Source organism: Cinclus cinclus, chromosome 4, assembly GCF_963662255.1.
Source record: "Cinclus cinclus chromosome 4, bCinCin1.1, whole genome shotgun sequence".
NCBI lineage: Eukaryota > Metazoa > Chordata > Aves > Passeriformes > Cinclidae > Cinclus > Cinclus cinclus.
In genome coordinates this window covers 65,138,170-65,159,536 of record NC_085049.1, presented here as the reverse complement: position 1 = coordinate 65,159,536, position 21,367 = coordinate 65,138,170, and the positions used below count along the sequence as shown (strand labels likewise).

At 40.1% G+C, this 21,367-nt stretch overlaps 1 protein-coding gene across 1 annotated transcript in view; it reads right to left on the bottom strand.

Annotated features, from left to right (window-relative positions):
* Positions 1-21,367, bottom strand: part of LRGUK (leucine rich repeats and guanylate kinase domain containing) — a 40,776-nt gene that overhangs the window by 7,250 nt on the left and 12,159 nt on the right. Inside the window, exons 10-17 of the mRNA XM_062492536.1 lie at positions 18,756-18,862; positions 14,543-14,662; positions 12,271-12,367; positions 11,026-11,139; positions 9,008-9,209; positions 8,437-8,544; positions 5,450-5,577; positions 856-914 (exon numbers count right to left, since the gene is read on the bottom strand). Coding sequence (XP_062348520.1) covers positions 856-914; positions 5,450-5,577; positions 8,437-8,544; positions 9,008-9,209; positions 11,026-11,139; positions 12,271-12,367; positions 14,543-14,662; positions 18,756-18,862 — 935 coding nt within the window. The remainder of the gene's footprint in view (positions 1-855; positions 915-5,449; positions 5,578-8,436; positions 8,545-9,007; positions 9,210-11,025; positions 11,140-12,270; positions 12,368-14,542; positions 14,663-18,755; positions 18,863-21,367) is intronic.

Here is a 21,367-nt window from a genome sequence, read left to right as displayed (position 1 = left end):
TCAGTAAACATTTGCAAAATGCATCTGCCTATAAGCTTGGACCACTGTTTTTTTTAGAGACAATTTGATCCTGGAGGTTTTTATAATTTTCTTTTTCTTTTTAGACTGAATCTCCAGACTCTGCCACTGGAATAATTCTCACCAGCACATCTGGAATGTGGAGCTAGGGGCTGGAACGAGCTGAACTTTTCTGTTCCTTTTGCTGCTTTAAATTCCACCACTGTGAGTTTTTCCGTGGAATGTAGAAAAAGAATTTGGATTAAGAAGGATGGCACCAGGAACAAGGCAGGAGAGCCACAAAAGATCAAACCAAGAAGATTTATTGAAATTTCAAGAGTTTTTAACCAATTCTTGGAGGCTCTGACCATGAGGAAGAAGGGGAAGAAAGGCAGTCGAGATAACATCCATTAAAAAATAATAAAATTAAAAAGAAGTGGAATCAGCTTTAGAAATCCTATTTAAACAGAGATATCCACTGCAGAAAAAACCTTTGTGGTGACCTTCCAACACTAATTATTAGTGTTAAAAATCACCTCGGGGACTGTGAGCTGCCAATAAAAAAAAAAAAAAAAATAGCTGCTCTTTCCTTCCCTCAGAGAAACTCGTAACAATTTCATAGTTTTAGACAAGTTACTTGTGGCTGTGAGATTTGCAGTGTTCATCTGGGGACTGCTGCACTCCCAAGTCAAAAGCTAGGGTGGGCTGTGATTTATTTGGGATTAAAAAAAAAGAAGATTTCTCTGTGAGATTTGTGATTTCTGATCACTCATCCCTCAGAACAGGAGCGAAAGAAACCCTAAAAAGGCATTTTGGAGTTGATTGCAAGGAATTTTAATTGGAATTATTCCAGGTTACCTGTGGAGAAGAAGCACCTGACGTGCTGCAGAGTAACGTCTTTGGAGAGAGGCTTCTTCCTGGGAAAGAAAAAACAATAAAAAGACCAATTTTAAGCAGTAATTTAAAATTGTTTGTGGTGATTTAAATGTCTGGGATTATCCTTTCTCCTGCTAAGATTCCAGACAGTTTGCATTTAGCTTTCCTAAATAAATATTATTTATTCAATATTTATTTATTGTTAAGATAATAATAGATATCCTGGGTAAACAGTGGGGTTGCATTAGGACTAATGAGGTGCTGGATCGACATAAATAACAAATTTGGGTCTGAAATAATTTTGGCTTGGAATGATGAAGCTTAATTTGTTCACAGGAGTGAAAAAAAAAATCCACAACTCCCAGGGAACATGGACAGCAGGAGAAGGAACAACCTCAGGCTGGGCCAGGGTGGATTTTTGGAAAAATATTTCTCCATGGAAAAGTCTGTGAAGCATTGGAACACCTGCCCAGGGCAGTGGTGGAGTCAGCAAGCCTGGAAGTGTTGAAAAAAATGTGGAAAAAAAAAATAAAGAAGTTTAAAAAATGAGGATGTGGCATTTGAGGCCACGGTTTGGTGGTGGCCCTGATCCTGGAAGTCTTTCCAACCATAATTCCATGAAAGAAGGAATTTCCTGGAGCAAATCTGAACGATTTACAGTGAAATTTTTGGAATGAGGTCTCAGCAGACTGGGAAATGTGGAGTTTGGAGGGTGTGTTAATTACCATGTGCCGAGGGACAATGGAATTTGTCAGGTCAGACAAACCCAGCACCAGGGTGAGCTGAAAAAATGGAAATTACAGGGGAGCTTTGTTAAATCCTGTTGTGTTTCAGCTCATAGCACTGATAGTTATCAATTATTTATCAATTTAATGAGCAACTCTGGCTGCAGCAGAGCTGTTTTGTCATGGGCTGAGACAGGGCACAATTAATCTGCACAATATTCACATTAGAATTGTGAATTCCTTCACTATTTATCCCAAGTAAATAATTTTACTCTGCTCAAGATGCCCACTGATCTTGGCTTTAATTTAATTTTATTTTGTTAAATATAAAATTCTGGCCCTTGTTTCTATCCCTGGGTGGATTACAGGTACATCACCTTTCTGTTCTTACCTTTCGTAATTAATTACAGCCAAAGAAAATGAGGGCTGATCCCAAGGGAGGAGGCTGCAAGGAATCAGATTCTTATTTTGTTCATGGATAATTCACATGAATCTCTTCTTATTTTTTATTTCAGATCTCCATGAAGTGAGGAGAGTGTGGTTACTGCAGTGACAGGACATTGTTTGGATGCCAAAATAATTTACAGTCCCAGATGTAACAGCTGAGCCAAAATTTGGCTTTAAGGCTGCAGAAATATTTTGATTTTTCCCATTCAGTTTGGTGTAAGAGGCATCTGGGTTTCGCCTTGAATGCTGACACTGTGAAGCTTTTGCTGCATGGAAAAATGGAATGAAAACTCAGAGCAGTAAATAACACAAAGGAATTCCTGGAAAAGGAGAATAATAAGAAAAAAGAGCTTTGTGACCACCAAGGGAATGAAACCTGAGGTAAATGAGGCCTCCACCACCATAAACCACAAAACGTAAACTTTGAAAAGAAAAAGTGAAGGAAAAAAAAAGGAATTGTTGGGGTAGGAGTGATGGCAGAGTATCACAGAGGAAATATTTCAGTTTCTCCCACACCTTAAATCGACAAAGCTTTGGATGAAAATGAAAATGAACAGCACTGGCAGTTTAGGAACTTTGTCCTTGAAAAGCAGGAAAAACTGAAAGATGGGAGTTTCCCTGTTTGTATCCAGACAAGGCTGGACCTGTCCTCTCTTCCAGGCAATTGTTCCCTGGACCTGAATCCCCTTCAGGATAAAAAAAAAGATATTTGGAACCAGTTGGGAAATGACACTCAGGGGCTGAACCTGGGGATTTGTTTGGGGGTTTATTCCCTGGTTTTCATCCCAGGTTCCTGGGAAATGAAGTGAGGGCAAAAGAAGGAAGAGCAGTCTGGATTTTAGAGGGATAACAGCCAGCTGTTCCAGGGAATGCTGAGTTGGAGGGGTTTCTTTGCTTGTTTTTAGGATTTTTTTTCCCCCTCACATCGTCATCCCCTGTTATTAATTCCACTTTTTGGTGGGTTTAAGTGGGGAGAATCTCCCACAGGATTCCAAGAGAAGCTGTGACTGCCCCTGGGTCGCTGGAAATGTCCAAGGACGGGATTTGGAGCAGCCTGGGAGAGTGGGAAGTGTCCAGAAGGTGGAACCGGATGAGTTTAAGGTCCCTTCCCACTCGCTCAAACCAGATGGGAGTTTCCCTGTTTGCACCACCCATTTCTCAGCTGTACCTTTGTTCCACAGCATTTTTAAATGCTGGGAAGGGAGGCAGGGGTTGTTCCTCCACCACTGATTTTCCACTGAAAAATCCACTGATTTTAGACGTCAGAGGAGTTACAAACACACAGAGAGGGGGAAATCATGGTGACAGCATCACCCTGGGAGGGAAATGACTTCACAGCTTTCATTTAGCTTTTCCTCTTTTTGCTGCTGTTGTCCTGGAAAAGGAGCAGCAGCCACAGAGGGAACGTCCTGGGAGCAAAGAGGGAAAAAAGGAAGAGGGGTGAAGCTGGAGTTGCCAGGGGTTGTTTGAAATCCAAAGCATTCTGTTGATGAAAAAAGCAACAGCAAGTGAAAAAAAGATGATTAGATTTGATCCCTGGCAGTTATCACTGGAATAAAACTGGGAAGGGCTCGGCTGGATGAGTTTTCCACTGCTGTGGGATGATGTTCATAAGGAATCGCCGTGCTCCTGTGAACCACATCCAGCCATTCCAATGGAACAGGACAATTCCATGAGAGGAAATTCTGCTCCGGACACCAGAACACAAATGGATGAAATCGTTGATGGATTTGTTCTGGAGTGAAAATGAGCAGAAAATACAATTTGTGCTCTCCTCTGAGTTTTGCTGCCTCAGTCCCGAGGGGATGGAGTGACAGGACAAGGGGGATTGGCTTTAAGCTGAAAGAGGGAAGGGTTGGAGGGAATATTGGGAAGGAATTCTTCCCTGGGGGGGTGGGGAGGCCCCGGAATGGAATTCCCAGAGAAGCTGTGGCTGCTCCATCCCTGGAAGTGTCCAAGGCCAGGCTGGACAGGGCTTGGAGCAACCTGGGACAGTGGGAAGTGTTCAGAGGGTGGAACTGGATGAGTTTAAGGTCCCTTCCCATCCAAAGCATTCCAAGTTCCTCCACAGCCAAGCTGAGGACACAAGCACAGATTCAGCCACATCATGAGGGGAAAAACAGGGAACAGATCCTGGGATTTGGATTTCTCTCCATTATTTTTATTGCCATGGGGTATTTATGGGAGGGAAAAAAAAAAGAAATCCTTTTTAGTGCCTGAATCCTAAAGTGATCCAACCCAGAGCCCTGGTGGGAGAGACAACTCCTGTCCTAAATCCCTCAGGTCCAGAACTACCCGTCTCAGCTCCTGTTTTGGGGAATGTGCACAGCAGGAATTCCAGAAGTTCAACCCCACTTCCATTGGAAATGGCCCAACCCCTGGAATTTTGCAGCTGGAGGAGTTTTTCCTTGCTCTCTTGGGGGGATTTTGTGGCTGTTGTTTAAATTCCCACTTTTTGTGTTCTATCACATCACTTAAAAAAGACTAAAATAAACCCCTGAGATATTTTTAGGTGCTCTTGAAGGGCTGAATCTCTCTCCTCTCCTTGTCACGTTCTTGGGACTGTTTATTCCATCAAAAGCTTCCAGAACAGAAATTCCAGAAGGTGTCCCTGCCCGTGGCAGGGGTGGCACTGGATGTTTACAGTCCCTTCCAACCCAAACCATTCCATGATTCAGGAGAACTAGGAATTAGTGTTGAAATCAATACAGACAGAGAACAGGAGTCAATTTTCCCTGGAGAAAAGAAAGGTTTGACCCCAACTCCTCATTTCTAAGGTGACAGGAACCTTACTGCTGTGGGTTTAGTTGCACCATATAATTAGTGGCTTGTCTTCATTTTCTTCTGTCTTCACTCAGAGTCAGGATTAAAAACACGAAGGAGACGAATTTCTCACGTTTGGACTTGGTGGCTGATTAAATCTCATCTAAAGTACAGAGAGTTCTGCAACACTTGGAGCTATCAGCTGAAAGAGAATAAAATGGAGCTGGATCTGGCTAGTGACAAGGTCTTTTAAAGCTAAACATTCCAATAAAGAGCTAACACCTAAATTATTTATACTTTTGACCCAATAACCAAACTCCTGTGACCTGCAGTGCAGAACTAACTGTCCAACCACAAACTATTACCTGAAATCATGAAGAAGACAGAAAGAGACAACACCCAAAAATCCTCCATCTTGTCCCATGCCTGTTACTATATTCTAAAAACCTCAAATTTAAATCCCTTCACCATGTGAGATCACACACTTTTATTTTATCTGCGTCCCTGTAATTTCTACTCCATCACTCAATTTTGGAAGTTTTCTCCAAGGTCTCAGATCCAAAGCAGTGTTCTCCTGGGGGTCAGTGCCAGAAAGCACAGAAAGCTCAAAACTCCCAGGTTTCTGGGTTCCAACACCTTACCACAGATCCTGGTGGTGCAGTCAGCACATCCAGGAGGTCTCTGGGATAACTTTTGGTAAAAGGGTCCAAGAAGTCACTGACTTCTCCCGGGGATGGTTCTTCTTCTGGGAACAGCTGAGTTCTGGAGCCTGGGGTGGAAAAGACAATCCTCAATAAAAATATTCTGGACACAAACAGGAAGGAACAGTCATTTTCCAAGCCCAGAAGTGTCCAAGGCCAGGTTGGGTGGTTTGGAGTAACCTGGGACAGTGGAAGGTGTCCCTGCCCATGCCACTGGATGGGCCTTAAAGTCCCTCCACACAACTCAAGTTTTTAAAACCAAAATTATTTTGAATCATTAAAATTATTTCAAAATTGGAAAAAAATTAAATCTATAAACTGGGATTTATCCTGTGTATAAAATCACACCAAAATATGAAATGAAGCCACAGAAATAACCTTATAAATATTTTTGTTTGGCATTCTTTCCTCTGAGGGTCTGGCACTGGTTTTCCAGGGAAAACTGTGGATTCCCCATCCCTGGAAGTGTCCAAAGGCCAGCTTGGAGCACCCTGGGATAGTGGAAGGTGTCAGGGTTGGAACTGGATGGGCTTTAAACTCCCCCCCAACCCAAACCATTCCAGGATTTTAATAGTTTCAAACCACTGGATGGATCCCATAGATAAAAGCCGCCAATGGAAATACAAAGAATTATCAGCTCCAAAAAAATGTTCTGCCATTAAAAATATTTTAGAATAATCTATTTTCTATTTTTGCCCAGGATTTTTATTACTTTGTACACCAGCAGAAGATCTTTCCCAGCAGTTCATAAAAAAAAAAAAAAATAATTATAAACCTCTCATAATGTCCCACAACCAACCTTCCCCTGCTCCAATCTCACTTAAAACATCCCTTTTAAAGACAACCTTTGGGCAAGGTTTGGAAAAAAAGTTATTTCCCAGTCCATGAGAAGAGAAGAGCTCTAGAAACAGAAGAGTTACGCTTATTTAAACACCCATAAATGGGGCTCTAAGTGACTTTTATAGTGTGTAGTAAATTTAAAAGTTACTTTAGGAGCAGCAGAATTGCACAAATCCTGCAGTGTTAATGAAGTTTCTGTAGTGACATGTCACCCTCTGAAAGAGCTGCTGAGAAATACAAAATCCTTTAAAGGAGCTCCAGATACTTAAATCTAACTCCAAGAATACCAGGATCATATAAAAATCTTTTATTTTTAATCTTTACCCATTTTTCTTCTTTTCTAATAAACTCCCTAGGGTTTGGTGGGGTTTTTTGCCTTTGAGACAAAATGTCCCCAGAGTTTTTAAGGCAAGAAAAGACAATATTATAGCAAATAAGGCAAGGAAATCACCTTTTTCATTTCAGTTGAATGTGGAAGTTCTGGAAAATACAATAAGATCGACTTAATTTAAGGCTAAATAAGATTTTTTTCATGAAAGCCCTCACTGCTGTGGCTCTGAGAAGCCACAATGTGTGCAGAAGCTTTTCCTGGGTCCACTGGGAAATTAATATTATGAATTCTTTCATGAACCAAAATTACATGAAATGATGAACTGATAAATATTGCACCATCCTTTATTAGAATTTTCAGGTATTTTGCCCTTTTTTCAGCTACTTTTATTTACTTTTACTTCCCTTGGCTCTGTGTTCCTGAGGGAACTGACTCTCTACCCTGTTCCAATGGATCTAAAATGGAGACAAAATCCATAAACCATGGAAACTCCTGGAGTCAGAGGGAGAAGTTCCTAAAAATGAGCTTCTTTTTAATTCATCTTGCCCATCCTCTTTTTACCATAATATCTCTTTTGTTTATTTATTTATTAATTTTTAAAATTCCAGTAATATTCTTCTCCCTCCCTTTCCCTCCTGGTGCCAATTCTGTGGCTGCAGGATCAAGGAATTGATCTGTCTGAAAGTTTGGGGGAGGTGAGGGGAGACTCCTCAGGGTCTCTCCAATCTCTGCTCCCTGTGACCCGAAACAACTGGAGCTCTGCCAGGTTTAGGAAATTTTAGGATTTTAGGAAAAGCTTTTTCTCCAGAGGGTGCTGGGCACTGCCCAGGATCCCCAGGGAATGGACACATTCCCAAGGCTGCTCCAGGACAACACTCCCAGGGATGCACAGGGTGGGATTGTTGGGGTGTCTGTGCCTGGATGATCCTTGTGGGTCCCTTTCCATTCAGGAACTCCATGATTTTTTTTTGCATGGAACCATTCCCTGACCCAAGTTCTACACAAGCAGGAATGAGAGCAAGCACTTGGATTAGCTGGAAGTGGCCACGAGGTTCCAGCTTCAGGCATTCAGGGGTTAAAAACTTATTTGAAGCACACCACAGATCATTTGGGATCAGTGGGTCACCCCAAAAGCATTTGGAGTGGATATTTTAAGTTGTTTTCTCATCTTCCTATCCTGATTTTCCTGCTCTTCGTGCCATCATGGGGAAAACAGTAAAGTGAGGTCCGGGTGCCATCCCAGTCTCTTGTTGCTCAAGTTTGGGAGGCAAAAGTTCAGCCATGAGCAAGCTGAAATAAAATAAATGCCCTCACTTGGGATTTATCTGGAATGGGAGATCCAGAGCCCAAAACCATCCTCAGGAGAGTCAGGAAACTCCATCTGAGCCCAAAAAGAGTCAGCAAACTCCATCTGAGCCCAAAACCATCCTCAGAGGAGTCAGGAAACTCCATCTGAGCCCAAAAAAAGAGTTAGGAAATGCCATCTGAGCCCAAAACCATCCTCAGAGGAGTCAGCAAACTCCATCTGAGCCCAAAAAAAGAGTTAGGAAATGCCATCTGAGCCCAAAACCATCCTCAGAGGAGTCAGGAAACTCCATCCAGACTCCAAACCTGTCCTTCTGGAGGAGTCAGCAGCCTGGGAGAGCCATTGCAGAGCAGCTCGTGGAGGTTTCAGCTCTCACAGGCTGCATCATTTACAGATTTCAAGAAATCAATTCACAATAAATATTCTGCTGATAAAACTGCCCAACTTTACCTGTCCTGCTCTTGGTGCCTTGCATGTTGTCCAAAAATTCAGGTGGCTCCAAGCCCAGGTAGACCTTGACAAGGTGGCTCAGCTCTGTGAATGCCTCATCCAGATCATCTGCAGAGAGGGAAATGCATTTCATGGCAGAGAGAAAAGAAATTGAATAAAAGAAGATAAAAACCAGCTTTTCTTCAGTGCAAAGATACCAATCACATGAGTTTGACATAGAAATACGTTTTTAACTTAGCCAGAAAATAAAGAAACATTTTTTCTTTTTTTCACGGAAATACTTTTTTTTAAAACATCTCTTGGGGAGAAAAACCTTCACCTTCATAAGCACCACATTCCCAAAAAAAAAAAAAAAAGCTGAAATTCAGGCTCTGTACTCACCTAAATATTTTTCTATTGGTTTATTTCTTTAGGGCCATATTTAAATTGTAAGCTCCATGTACCATACCAATTTGTATTTACAATTTTCCAACATTTTGCACCACACTGTGCCATATTTACATTTATCCAATATTTTGCACCACACTGTGCCATATTTACAATTTTCCAATATTTTATACCAAGAACTCACCCGTGTTGATGACTGCATGGAAATATCCAGGGAAATCCTGGTTTATTTGGAAGTACATGTCCACTCTGGACACTGCCTCTTCAATCTCTGACCTGCTGAACAATCCTGTCCTCCTCAGGTGTTCCTCATATTTCCCTTTGTCCTTTGGGACCAACAGGATGTACCTGGGCTTAAAGTGGGTATTTTTCAAGCTACGAACACCCTGGAAAATAAAACAGAGAAAAACAGTGGTTTTTTATTTTGAAACTGAGTATTTGTTGATTTTTTTTTTTCCCCCCTCCTTGAAAACAGATAAAAAAAGCATTTTCTTCTTTGAAACTGAGTATTTGTTGAACTTTTTTCCTCCTGGAAAATAAAACAAAGAAAAACAATGTTTTTTCTTGAAATGGGGTTTTTTCTCCTTGAAATTAAAGCAGAGAAAAACAAAGGTTTATTCCTGAAACTGAGTGCTTTTTGAACTCGGACCTGAGTTTTTTTCTCCTGGAAAATAAAATACAGAAAAACAGTGTTTTTTCTTGCAATGGAGTTTTTTTCTCCTGGAAAATAAAGCAGAGAAACACAAAGGGTGTATTCCTGAAAATGAATGTTTGTTGAATTTGGAATTGAGTTTTTCTTCTGGAAAATAAAACAGAGAAAAAGTATTTTTTCCTTGAAATTGTGGTTTTTCCCCTTCAAAAGGCCCAAACTCCTCATGCAACACCAAGGTATACTCAACTGAAAATCAGATTTTTGATCACCAGTTTCCCCAAACAAAATTATCACCCTGTAACTTATGAAATTTAAAATCAGGTTTTGATCAGGATGCTCAGATCAGGATCCTGTGTTATCACTGCTGTCTCCTCCATTTCTTTTTTATCTCTGTTTTTTTTTTTTTTTTTTTTTTACTCAGTGCCACATTCCAGGCACTCCGGAGCTTCTCATTTTGGAACCTCACCTAGAGGCAGCTTATTTTGAAGAAATAATGTTGAAGGAAAGGCAGAATGTATTTCTTTCCCCCCCCCCCCCCCCTCCCCCCACCTGGCTAGTAAAGGCTGATATAAAAGAATGAAAAGTTTAATTAGAAAATTAGTGAAAAGCTTTATCTTTTGGGAAAGCAACCCCTCAAAAAATTGCAATTTTTAATAGTTCTACCCCAAATATTGCCTCAAACCCTCTGTGGCTTCATCAGCAAAGGAGAAATAAGTTGGTTTTTTTTTTTGTTTGTTTGTTTTTTTTTTTTTTTTTTGGGTGATCTGGACTGATCCTGCTGTAAGGTGGAGATGGGTGGGAAGCTCATGGCTGGAAAGCTGAGGCTGCTGGAATGGGAAGTGCTGGTGATGCTGAAAGTTGTAAAAATAGACCGAAAAATTTAAGTAGAGGAGAGAGACTCAGCCCTTCAAGAGCACCTAAAAATATCTCAGGGGTTTATTTTGGTCTTTAAGTGATGTGATAGAACACAAAAAGTGGGAATTTAAACAACAGCCACAAAATCCCCCCAAGAGAGCAAGGAAAAACTCCTCCAGCTGCAAAATTCCAGGGGTTGGGCCATTTCCAATGGAAGTGGGGTTGAACTTCTGGAATTCCTGCTGTGCACATTCCCCAAAACAGGAGCTGAGAGGGGAAGTTCTGGACCTGAGGGATTTAGGACAGGAGTTGTCTCTCCCACCAGGGCTCTGGGTTGGATCACTTTAGGATTCAGGCACTAAAAAGGATTTCTTTTTTTTTTTTTTTCCCATAAATTGAAATTGAAAATTTTAATCAAACCAGACCAGCAGAGGGATCTTTCTGACTAAACCAAAGTTGGAAAAACACTCTAAAATCATTCCCCCACCACTAACCAATATCCCCAGGTGCAAAATCCTTGTGTTTCTTCAACAATTCCACCACTTCCTTTTCCAATCCTTTTTTTTTTATCCTTTCCAGGAAGAATTTTCCCCCAAAATACCCAACCTGAGCCTCCCTTGGCACAACTTGAGGCTGTTCCCTCTTGTCCTGTCCCAAATGCCCTGAAGAAATGGTCCCAACCAGGTGACCCTCACCTCTATTTCCAGGTGAACACAGGTAGCCAGCCCCTCCCTGGCTATGGATTCCACGGTGTCTCTTGCCAGTCCATAGCTGTGGCCACTGTATTTGTAGGTTGCCAGAAATTTCCCCTGAAATTCAGAACAACGATAATGCCAGAGGAAATGTTTCAAGGGGAAAATACTTCCTCGAATGAATAATTTTGGATTTCTCTTCTTTCTCTCCTTACAGTTTTTTTCCTGTTTAAATCAGTTTTAATGAGGGCAGGGAGAGGTCAAAATCAACATTAATGGGAGCAGGGAAAGCCCAAAAAATCAGTAGTGATGAGGACAGGGAGAGCCCAAAAATCAGCAAAATATTAGCCCCAAATTGCCAAAAATTACCAAAAATTACCAAAGACCACCAAAAAATTAGGCCATATCTGGGCTTGTGCCTTGTCTGTGGATAATGAAATCCCAAAATCCTGAGAACAAAGTCCTGAGAACATTTCTGGCTTATCCCTTCCCACTGGAAAGGAAAATCCAAAGCAAGGGGCTTCCTTCTGGTGATTTTATATCAAATGTTTTATATGGGAGATTCCAAGGAAAAGGAAGAACTGCATGACATCTGCAAGGAGGATGTGGAATTGCCTGAGGCATATCAAAGTTCTGCAGCCCTGGAGAGATGGAAACAGATTATTTTGGTGTTTTTAAAATTAAACTCCTTGGTAATTGTTATCACGAAGGGCCAGCTCAGTTGTTTCAGGCTCTGCTGGCTCCCCCTTCTGTATAAATACAAATAATGGGCTCTGTTGTGGCTTTTCAAGGCAAAGTTGTGTTGGAAAAGGCATCAAAAAGAGCAGCTGGAAGCAGAAATCCTTCAGAGAAATCTCACTCCTTTAGGGGAGATTTGCTAAACTGCCAAGGAATTCCCTGCAGGGCTGCAGGAAAAAGTTGAGAAAATAAAACCAGTAAACCCCACACTATATTTGTGTCTGAAAAGAAGTTTATTTCTATGTTATACTATTATTTAAATATCCCCCACTGGCAATTTTGCCCATTTAGTAGTTTCTAGAAATTCATTTACAGGAGAAAAGACAGCAAAAATCTACAAGAAATTTGTGGTTTCTGTCTATGAACTTAAAAACACAACTGAGAGTGAAATAAGATTCACACCCAGGCATAAACTTATTATAAAAAATAAAATAAATCAGGCGTGGACAGAGAAGTTGAGTTCACTGTGGGAGCAGGAAAAAGCTACAAGGACAGGAGTCAGGTACTTACTGCTTTCACCATTTTGTCAAATGCTTCTTGAGAAATGAAATAATAATCAAGTCTGTTTTCTTCCCCAAAATAAGCTGTCCTGGTGGTGTGACAGGGCCTGGGAGATTTATGGGATAATAAAAAATAACATGTTTTCAATCCCAGCAGCAACTCTTGAATAGCAGTGGGAAGAGGGGGAAAAGCAGGGAAGGTAGAAATAATTTTATTTTTAAGCAGCAAAGAAATATGAGATATATAAGGAGGTGCAAATCACACCCCTAATGCTGTGTATTTGAAAGATTAACCCATAAATACACCCAAAAAATTTTAAATGTAACGTGGTATTTTGGCCATAAATCCCTGCCCTGCCCAGGATGGCCCAAAACTGAAGCTGTCACAGCAGCCTGGGACACAGAAATGATGAATCCATTTTTTTCCCCCCACTTCTGTCAGCTTGGGGATGATAGAAAGTCAAATCCTAAGTGTGGAAAACGAGCTGGGCTGAACTGGGAGGTTAAGAAAGAGCTGGAAAATCCAAATTTTTATATAGATCCCTAATGGGAAAAGGAGAAACAATCCTGAAAGTGGGGAGAAAAATGGGATAAAAGGCAGGGAAAGTAAAAACCTCAATTAGCTGAGCTTCCCACCAGGATAAAACACTAAAAACCCATCAAAAGATCCCCCAAATTTAAATTTAATTAATTAATTAAAATTTAATGAATGCAGGTAACAGTTAGAGACTGAAGTATTCAGTGGCTCTCATTTTTTTTTTTGAAAATCAGATTTTTTTCCTCATTTCTGTTTTGCCATAAAGTGGGACAAAAGGCAGGGAAAGTTATTCCCTGCTATTCCATAAGGACAAACCTCAGCCACTAGGGTGAAACACTAAAAAAAAAATCCCTAAAAAAATAACCCAAATAAAAACAACAACAAAAAAACCCCAAACCCAAGCTAATTAATGCAGGTAACAATTAGAGAATGATGTATTCAGTGGCTCTCGTTCTGTTGGGAAATCAGATTTTTTTTCTCATTTATTCCAGGGACCTGGGGCCTGAAACCTCTATAGAAATTCATTGTCAGCATCAGAGGGTGGCACTTTTTTCCCAATCAAATCAAATCAAATCAAATCAAATCAAATATTAAAAAGGAGAGCAATGAGTTCCACACAGGCTCTGTAAAATTCCCAGATTTTTTCTGGGACAACACAAAGCACATCCAAAAGTCACTGCTGAGCACGAGCCAGATAGTTGGGGTGGGAAAATTTAATTTGATTTCTTGCAATTTTTACACATTTCAGCCCTTTTTAATTGCAGGGCTGTGTTTATATTCAGACTGCCAGAGGAACTTGCATAAAATCCATTTTTAATGAGCAGAATGTTTGAAATTTCAAGCCATAAAATTGCTCAAATCTCCCCTGAACAACTAAAAATACAACTTTGCTTTATGGTTCCAATTTTCTGCTCTGTTAAAATTCTGTCTCTCCCCTTTTTTTCTTTCATGGAAGTTGTAGGGAATAAAACACACAATAGAAAAATGCTCTTAAAAAAACAACAACAAAAAACAACCTTCATGGAATGTTTGGAAGATTTGGAAGATTTTTTTTTATTTATCATTCCCAAAATATAGGTTTAAAGAACGGGGTGGGGGGGACGACAAGGGAATTTTTTGCAGTGACATAAAAGATTTTTCCCTTTAAAAAGAAAATGAATGGATAAATTAGTGTCATAAAAAATGGGAATAAGGAAATGCATAGCAGGGGTCTTTTTGTAGATTTTTTTGGGTTCTTTTTAGGTTTTGGTTTTTTTGGTTGTGTTTTTTTGTTTATTTGGGTTTTTTTGGGGGGGCGTTGGGTCTTTTTGTTTTGGTTTATGAGGTTTGTGTTGTGTTTTGGTTGTTTTTGGTTTGGTTTTCTTGGTTTTTTTTTTGGTTTTGGTCTGTGGGGCTTTTTTTTTTTGCTTTTCGGATTTTTTTTTTCTTTTTGTTGTGGTTTTTGTTTGTTTGTGTGTGGGGTTTTTTGTTTCTTTCTGTTTTGGTTTCTGGTTTTTTTTTTAATATGTTTGTTCGTTTTGTTTTTTTTACTTGTTTGCTGTTCACCTTTGGTAACAATTTGATAATTTAAACATCTTTTCTCCCAGTGATGACTTCAGGCAGCCAAACCTTGGGAAGAGAAGAAAACCCAGCAAAATTTTTATTTTTTAACTTCTTTACAAAGAAACTCCACAAACCAAACCAGCAGCTATTCCAACCTTAATCCTTTGGTGTTTTTTTTTTAAGCTCAGGGAGCAGAACTTACCCAAATCTGAAGGAATTCTTGAATTTTCTGCAGATTTTGAGGGAAAGTTGCCTCTTCCCACCTGCCAGAGGGCCCAGTAACACCAGCATGGGGTAGGGTTCATCAGCACCAGGCAAAGTGCTGCAAGAAAGGCAAACCAGAGGGAATTAAATCACCTAAAAGCAATTTTCACCAGCTTTTTATAAAGCTTGGCAGAGATTTTATCACCCCTTCAACCCATCTCATATTCGTCAAAAACTGACGTGCTCAAAATGTAAAAAATAGCACAAAAAAAAATCTGCTTTAAAGCCTCTTGTTCCAAAACAATAATGTTATTGTTACTCTGATCTCACCTGATTTACAGGCTTTTCTAAAGGGTTGGAATTTGCTGAGGGCTTTTTTTTTTCCAGAAATGTGAATATTTTAATGAGCAGGATAACTGGAATAAATGTGGAATAAACTCAATCCTACAGATTTTTCAACTCTCCTGCATGACCTCATTGACTTCCATGTCCTGTGCTATGTGAAGGTGTAAAAATTCTTTAATTAAATAGAAAAAAACCCACTCATATCGTTAAAACTCCACTGAACACAAATAAAACCACAATAAAAGAAGCCAAAGTGCTGCAAAAATATGAAATTCTCCATTTTCTCCACACTGAGTTGAGGATTAAATCCTCATTTTTTCCACTTCCAGCTGTAAGTAGGAGATTGAAGAGGATTTCTGCACTTGTGTTCAGCAATTTATTTAGGCAGCTAAAAATAGAATTTTAGATGAATTTTTAAATTTTTAAAATTCATCCTTAAATCTCAGGTAGATTTTAAAATTGAGACGCTTCGAAATAAGGCAAGAATAATTGAAGTAATTCCAAAGTCAGTGATTTTTAATTAACAGTAGTTTAAACTAAATTTTAAGTGAAAGAAAACTGCCTGTGTGTCAATTTAATGTGATTTAAAACTGGTGAACAGACGCCTGAAAATAGAATTTACTTCTTTTATGATCCCTCTCACAAAGAACTCATTCTTTAAGAAATATGGACAACATCCCAATTTAAGCAAGGAAGAAAAAAAATCCAAAATCATGGCTTGACTCCTGCTTTAGGAGCAGCAAAGCAGCTCTGTTACCTACCAGAATATACAGATATAATTAGCACAAAAAGCTGATTAGCACAATACATTAAAATCCTGCAGAAGGTAAAAATACACTTTAAAAATCCATTCTGAAAGAACCATTTCAAAGGGGAGAAAAAAGCTGAAGTGGGTAGGGAAAAAAAAAAAAAAAGCTGAAAATTGATCAGGATGTTGCAGAAAGGGTCTTTTTGTTCTGTCCCAAGTTGTTCTTGTGAAAATCATGGAATGGGATGGATTTGATGGGAATTTAAAGCCCATCTCGTTCCAAACCTTCACAAGATTTTCCACTATCCCAGGGTGCTCCAAGCTCCATCCAGCCTGGCCTTGGACACTTCCAGGAATGGGGAATTCTCTGGGAATGCTGTGCCAGGATTCCCCAAACCTTAAAATAAAGATTTTTTTTTTTTTTTTTGCCTTCTCACTGCACAGGACTTGTTCCAGGCTTGGAAAATGGAGAATTCTTCTGGCATCTTTCCTTCTACAAGGAAATCTTACAAATAAATCATCCCTTGACAAGATCACTCTCAAAATTCCAATTCTCTTCCATAAATTCCCAATTCCCCACATCCTCAAATTCCTTGGATTTATGATTTCATCAGGAGAACAGGGGGAACATTTCCTTAATCCTGAATTTCATTCCATCACCACTTCTTGGAGAACATTTCCATAATCCTGAATTTCATTCCATCACCACTTCTTGGCTCTCAACACTAAAATTTAGGGGTTCCTACAGCTTGGAAGAAGAGTCTGGAGAAGTCTTGGGCTCATAATTTGAATTTCTTTGTCTTTGTGGGCACTGCTGTGAAAGATTTATCAATTTTAAGGCCAGAAGGGACTATTGTTGATGATCAAAATCATCCTGCCCTCATCCCACTTGGAATTCCCCAAGCTGGTTCCTGTTTCCAGCCTGATACTGTTGGTTCCAAGAAATCATAGTTGAATTAAAAACCTTCCTTTTGTGGAGAAATCTTCGTAAATTGTTCCAATGATTAATTATTTTAATTGTCAAAAAGAATCATGCTCTGGTCCTTCTCTGAATGGGTTTCTCCCCAACAGCCAGATACCGAAAATCATCCTGTCCTGGCCCAACAGACTGGATATTAAATTAAATTTCTGCTCCCCATGTAGCTGTTGTCACTCTGAGCAAAGTTTTTAAATGTCACCTACATCTCTAGGAGGGGAAAATACCCATAATGTTCACTGGTATGTTACCACATAATTACAGCTAAATTCACAAACTGGGAGAGAGAAGAATAGAATAGGAAATTCAATGTTTTGTGCCTGCAGGGCAGGCAAGAACAGAACCTTTTGTTTTGCTTTCAGGTTTTATTTGTTATAATCAAGATATCGCTAACCCAGAATTAATTATAACCTGATGGAGAAAGAGAGATGCAAATGAACTGCCCCAACCTGGTTCCAAAAAAGCATTTTAGGGTGGAAAAGGCAATAATCATTAGGCAGATGTCATTAATGACTCTGGAGTTCTGTCCAGCTGAGCACGGGCCAATTTTTAGGGCAGTCCCACAATGATGTTTTTTTGTGTTTGTGTGCACAATTCCTCTGGCAGAAGGCAGAATTCCTTCTTTCCATCAACCCAAAATCCACTAAGCAAATATTTAAACACAGCCCAGGAAAAAAAAAAATCCATGTCTTTAGGGGTTTTTTTTGAAGAAGAAGAAAAATAAGCCAATTTTGTTTTTTATTTTAAGAAATCTCCATCCTTGTGAAATAAATACATCTCTGGGTATTTTTGTTGTTAAAATAATTCTCAGAGCTGTTTTCATTACTGGGAAGGCTCCTGTTTTTTGTGGATGATCCCAGAAAAGAGAGTCAAAATAAAAATACATATTTCTAAGTTACTAAATCCTGGATTTTCTATCAGGTTACTCAGTTATGAATTAATTCAGCACCAAAACAGGGTGTGGGGCACAAAGGTTGATCTCAGTGCCCACTGCAGCCAATATAAAAATAATCCACATATATTTATAGTGTTCTTAATCAATTTATGTGGAAGAATTTTTCCAAGAATTCCTCAAATATCATAACAGAGCAGCAAAATTGCATTTTCCAGAGGACAAATGAGACTGGGAGAAGTCACCTGGGAATGGTGACACTGGAACAAGAGCATCCACCTGCATCTCCCTTCCATGCTTTTCATGGAATCATCTCCTCCTTCCAGTAAAACATGGAAATTTCCCCTTATGAACAGGAAATGTGCCCCAAAGCCCCCACATAAAATCATTTTATCCCAACAGGATGCCAGCAGTGGGGAGAGAAGCGGAAGGGGAAGGAGAAGTTTTCCAGCTCTGCTGCTTCCAGTGATTTTTCCAGCACCTTTGCCCCTTTAATGGCAAAGCAGAAATGAGGGAGAAAAATCTGATTTCCAAAGAGAACAAGAGCCACTAATTACTTCAATCTCTAATTGTTACCCACATTCATGAAATATTAATTAATTAAATAAATTTAAATTTGGGGGGATTTTTTGGTGGGCTTTTAGTGTTTTATCCTGGTGGGAAGCTCAGCTAATTGAGGTTTTTACTTTCCCTGCCTTTTATCCCATTTTTCTCCCCACTTTCAGGATTGTTTCTCCTTTTCCCATTAGGGATCTATATAAAAATTTGGATTTTCCAGCTCTTTCTTAACCTCCCAGTTCAGCCCAGCTCGTTTTCCACACTTAGAATTTGACTTTCTATCATCCCCAAGCTGACAGAAGTGGGGGGAAAAAAATGGATTCATCATTTCTGTGTCCCAGGCTGCTGTGACAGCTTCAGTTTTGGGCCATCCTGGGCAGAGCAGGGAATTTTGCATCTCTCATTTGAGGTGCAGGACAGGAATTCTGCATCTTTTTGTGGTGCAGGACAGGAATTTTGCATCTCTCATTAGTGCTGCAAATGCCCATCTGCTCCAACAGATTGAGGAAAGGGAGTGGAGCTGTGGAAAATCTGTCTCATATTTTAGAGGTGAATGAAGAGTTTTGTTTCATAATCAATTGGAACCAAATCAGATTTGCCTCGTTTCCAGGTTTCTCCTTGGGGAAAAAATGTCCCTCTGAACATGACAAACTTCTGCTTTACTTGAGTGAGCAGCTGTGAAATGAACTCACCTGGGCAGGACTGTCTGGGGCTGCGGAATGTTGTACAAAACGTGAGTCCTGTGATCCTCAGCAGCCACAACTTCTGGAGGAGGGTCCTGTTTATTCACAGCAGCGACCTGTTCCCAAAAATTTAAGGGGGAAAAAGGAAAGGGAGAAGTGATGGAATTGTTTCCAGCTGCTAAATGTTTGGCAGATAACCAGGAATAAAGATGGCTTTGTGTTCCTGAGAGTCAGGCTTTGTGCTGGGCTTGCCTGGGAGCAGAAATCTTTTCTGGGGATTGAAGGATGATTTGAGGGATGGATGGAAGGCAGCCAGACACAGCATCTCTAATATAGTCAACTTTTTCCTGGGAAGAAAACAGGATGCCACTTAGGATGCAAAAGCAGTTTACTGTGGTTTTAATTATCCATTAATTTGCATCCTCTCAGTGCTGGTGGAAGGTGCCAAACTCAAATCCTTGGGGATTGAAGCGCCGTGTTTATTACAGGATGGGCATCAACAAAGTGAGCAAACTCCTGACAATGCATTCCTGTCTTTTCTGGGAGGGAGAGCACTCACACTCCAAGGATTCCCTCCATCCATCCTGTTGAAAGCTCTGTTGACCACTAACAAATTGTGTATTTTTGAGGGTTTATTATTGCCACACACTCAGAAATAGGCTGAGAATGAATGAGGCAATTCCAATGGGACACGAGACATAAAATTTCCACAGTGAGACTGGACAGCCTTTGGAATCACCAAGGAGTTTGGATGGGACTTGGAACAAGCTGGGATGGGATGGCGGAAGGTGTCCCTGCCTGTTGGAACCCTGGAAACTGAGAATTTTAGACAGGCCCTGACCCCCAGGAGAACACTGCTTTTGACCTGAGGACTTGGAGAAGGCTCCAAAATGGAATGACAGAACTGGGATCATGGGTGTGTAGTTTGAACAGAAGTATGTAACAGCACAGGGTGGAAAACTTAGGATTTAAGGTTTTAGACTATAGCAATATATACAAAGCAAGATGGAGGTTTTAGGGTGGAGGTTTTGTCCTTTTTCTTCACCTTCTTCTTCATGGGTCTGGGTGATTTTTTGTAATTGGATAAAAAAAATCCACATTGCAGGTCACAGGTGATTAGTTATTAAGTTTAAAGTAAAAATAATTTAAGTGTCTGTTCTTAATTATACAGTTTGGCCTTAAAAGGCCTTGTGAAAAATAAGATACATCTCTATTTTTAACTTGTTAGCTGAAAGTATTGTAGAGCTCACCATAATGTAAATAAAAACTAATAAACGTCTAAGTCCAAACAAAAAATATCGTGTCTCAAGCATTTAAACCCAATTCTAACAAAAAAAAACCCAAAAAGTCCCCAAACAACCAAACCAAAACAAAGAACCCCACCAAAAAAAAAAAAACAAAACCAAAAATAAACAAACAAACAAACAAAAAAAACCCCAAAAAACCAAAAAAGACCCCCAACCAAAATAAAAAAACCGACAAAAACAAAACACCAAAACATGCAATACCTGCCCATGGCAGGTGTGGCACTGGATGGGCTTTGAGGTCCCTTCCAACCCAAACTATTCTGGATTCCATAAGAATTTCCCCAGGGCAGTGGTGGATTCACCAGTGCTGGTCACTTTTAGGATTTGGCTGGACAAGGTGTTGGGCCTTGTATTGATTATCCATGAGGTCCTTTCCAGCCTGGAATTCCATTTATTAGCCAGAAACATGGGGAGATAGGAGGGGAAATATTCAGAACTCAGAACTCCATGTCCTCACTATTCAGGGGGAAAGTAGGAGGAGAGAAGTCATTTCATTTGAGCTGTAATTTGGTCCTCTGCTCTGAATTAGTGAATTAGGGAGCACAGTGGGTGCATCCTGGTGGACATCAGCTGGTCAAGGGTATCCTGAAGGAAGTTCAGTTCTTTTATTGCAAGACTATTCCACAGTGAGAACCAAACACGGCGAGTTGGACAAGTAGGAATTCCACTTGCAGGCTACACTCCTAATCTAACCCACATTGCTGTACATCCCTTTTGTGTTAGTGAGACACAGAGCTGGTGCCTCCATATTCAGTTTGAAAAGAGAATTCTGGAGGCTAGAGGAGGCATCCTAAAACAACACGAGGAAAGGATTTTGTGAAAAAACTTTTATCACTCAGAAGTGGAATGCTGATCTAAACCACTCACTCAGGTTTGCTTTTACAGTCCATAGAGAAGGAAAAATTTCATTAATATATTCAAAGTTATATTGAGAGGAACACAAGCTGGCACAAAAGACAAAGATCAACATCTTGAGTAGTTGGGGTGAATTACACTCTGGTATCATCATCTGTATGATCAGGATGGAGAGAGCCTGGCACTAAACCAGAACCCCAAAATTTATACAGATAAATCTGGGAGTGATGGATTTCCTGAAAGGATCATTTTGTACTGATAATTCCCTGAAATACAACAATTCCAGCATGGCTTGGGCCCACGCAGCACATGCAGCAACCAAATTCCAGCTAGGGCACCACAGCAGAGAAAGGTTTCTAATCCAACAGAATTTCTGTCCAGCAGGATACTGGGGAGGAGGTTTGCTACAGCTGCAGGCCTGGATTTTATAATCTTTATTTTAAAAATTTCCAGAATGAA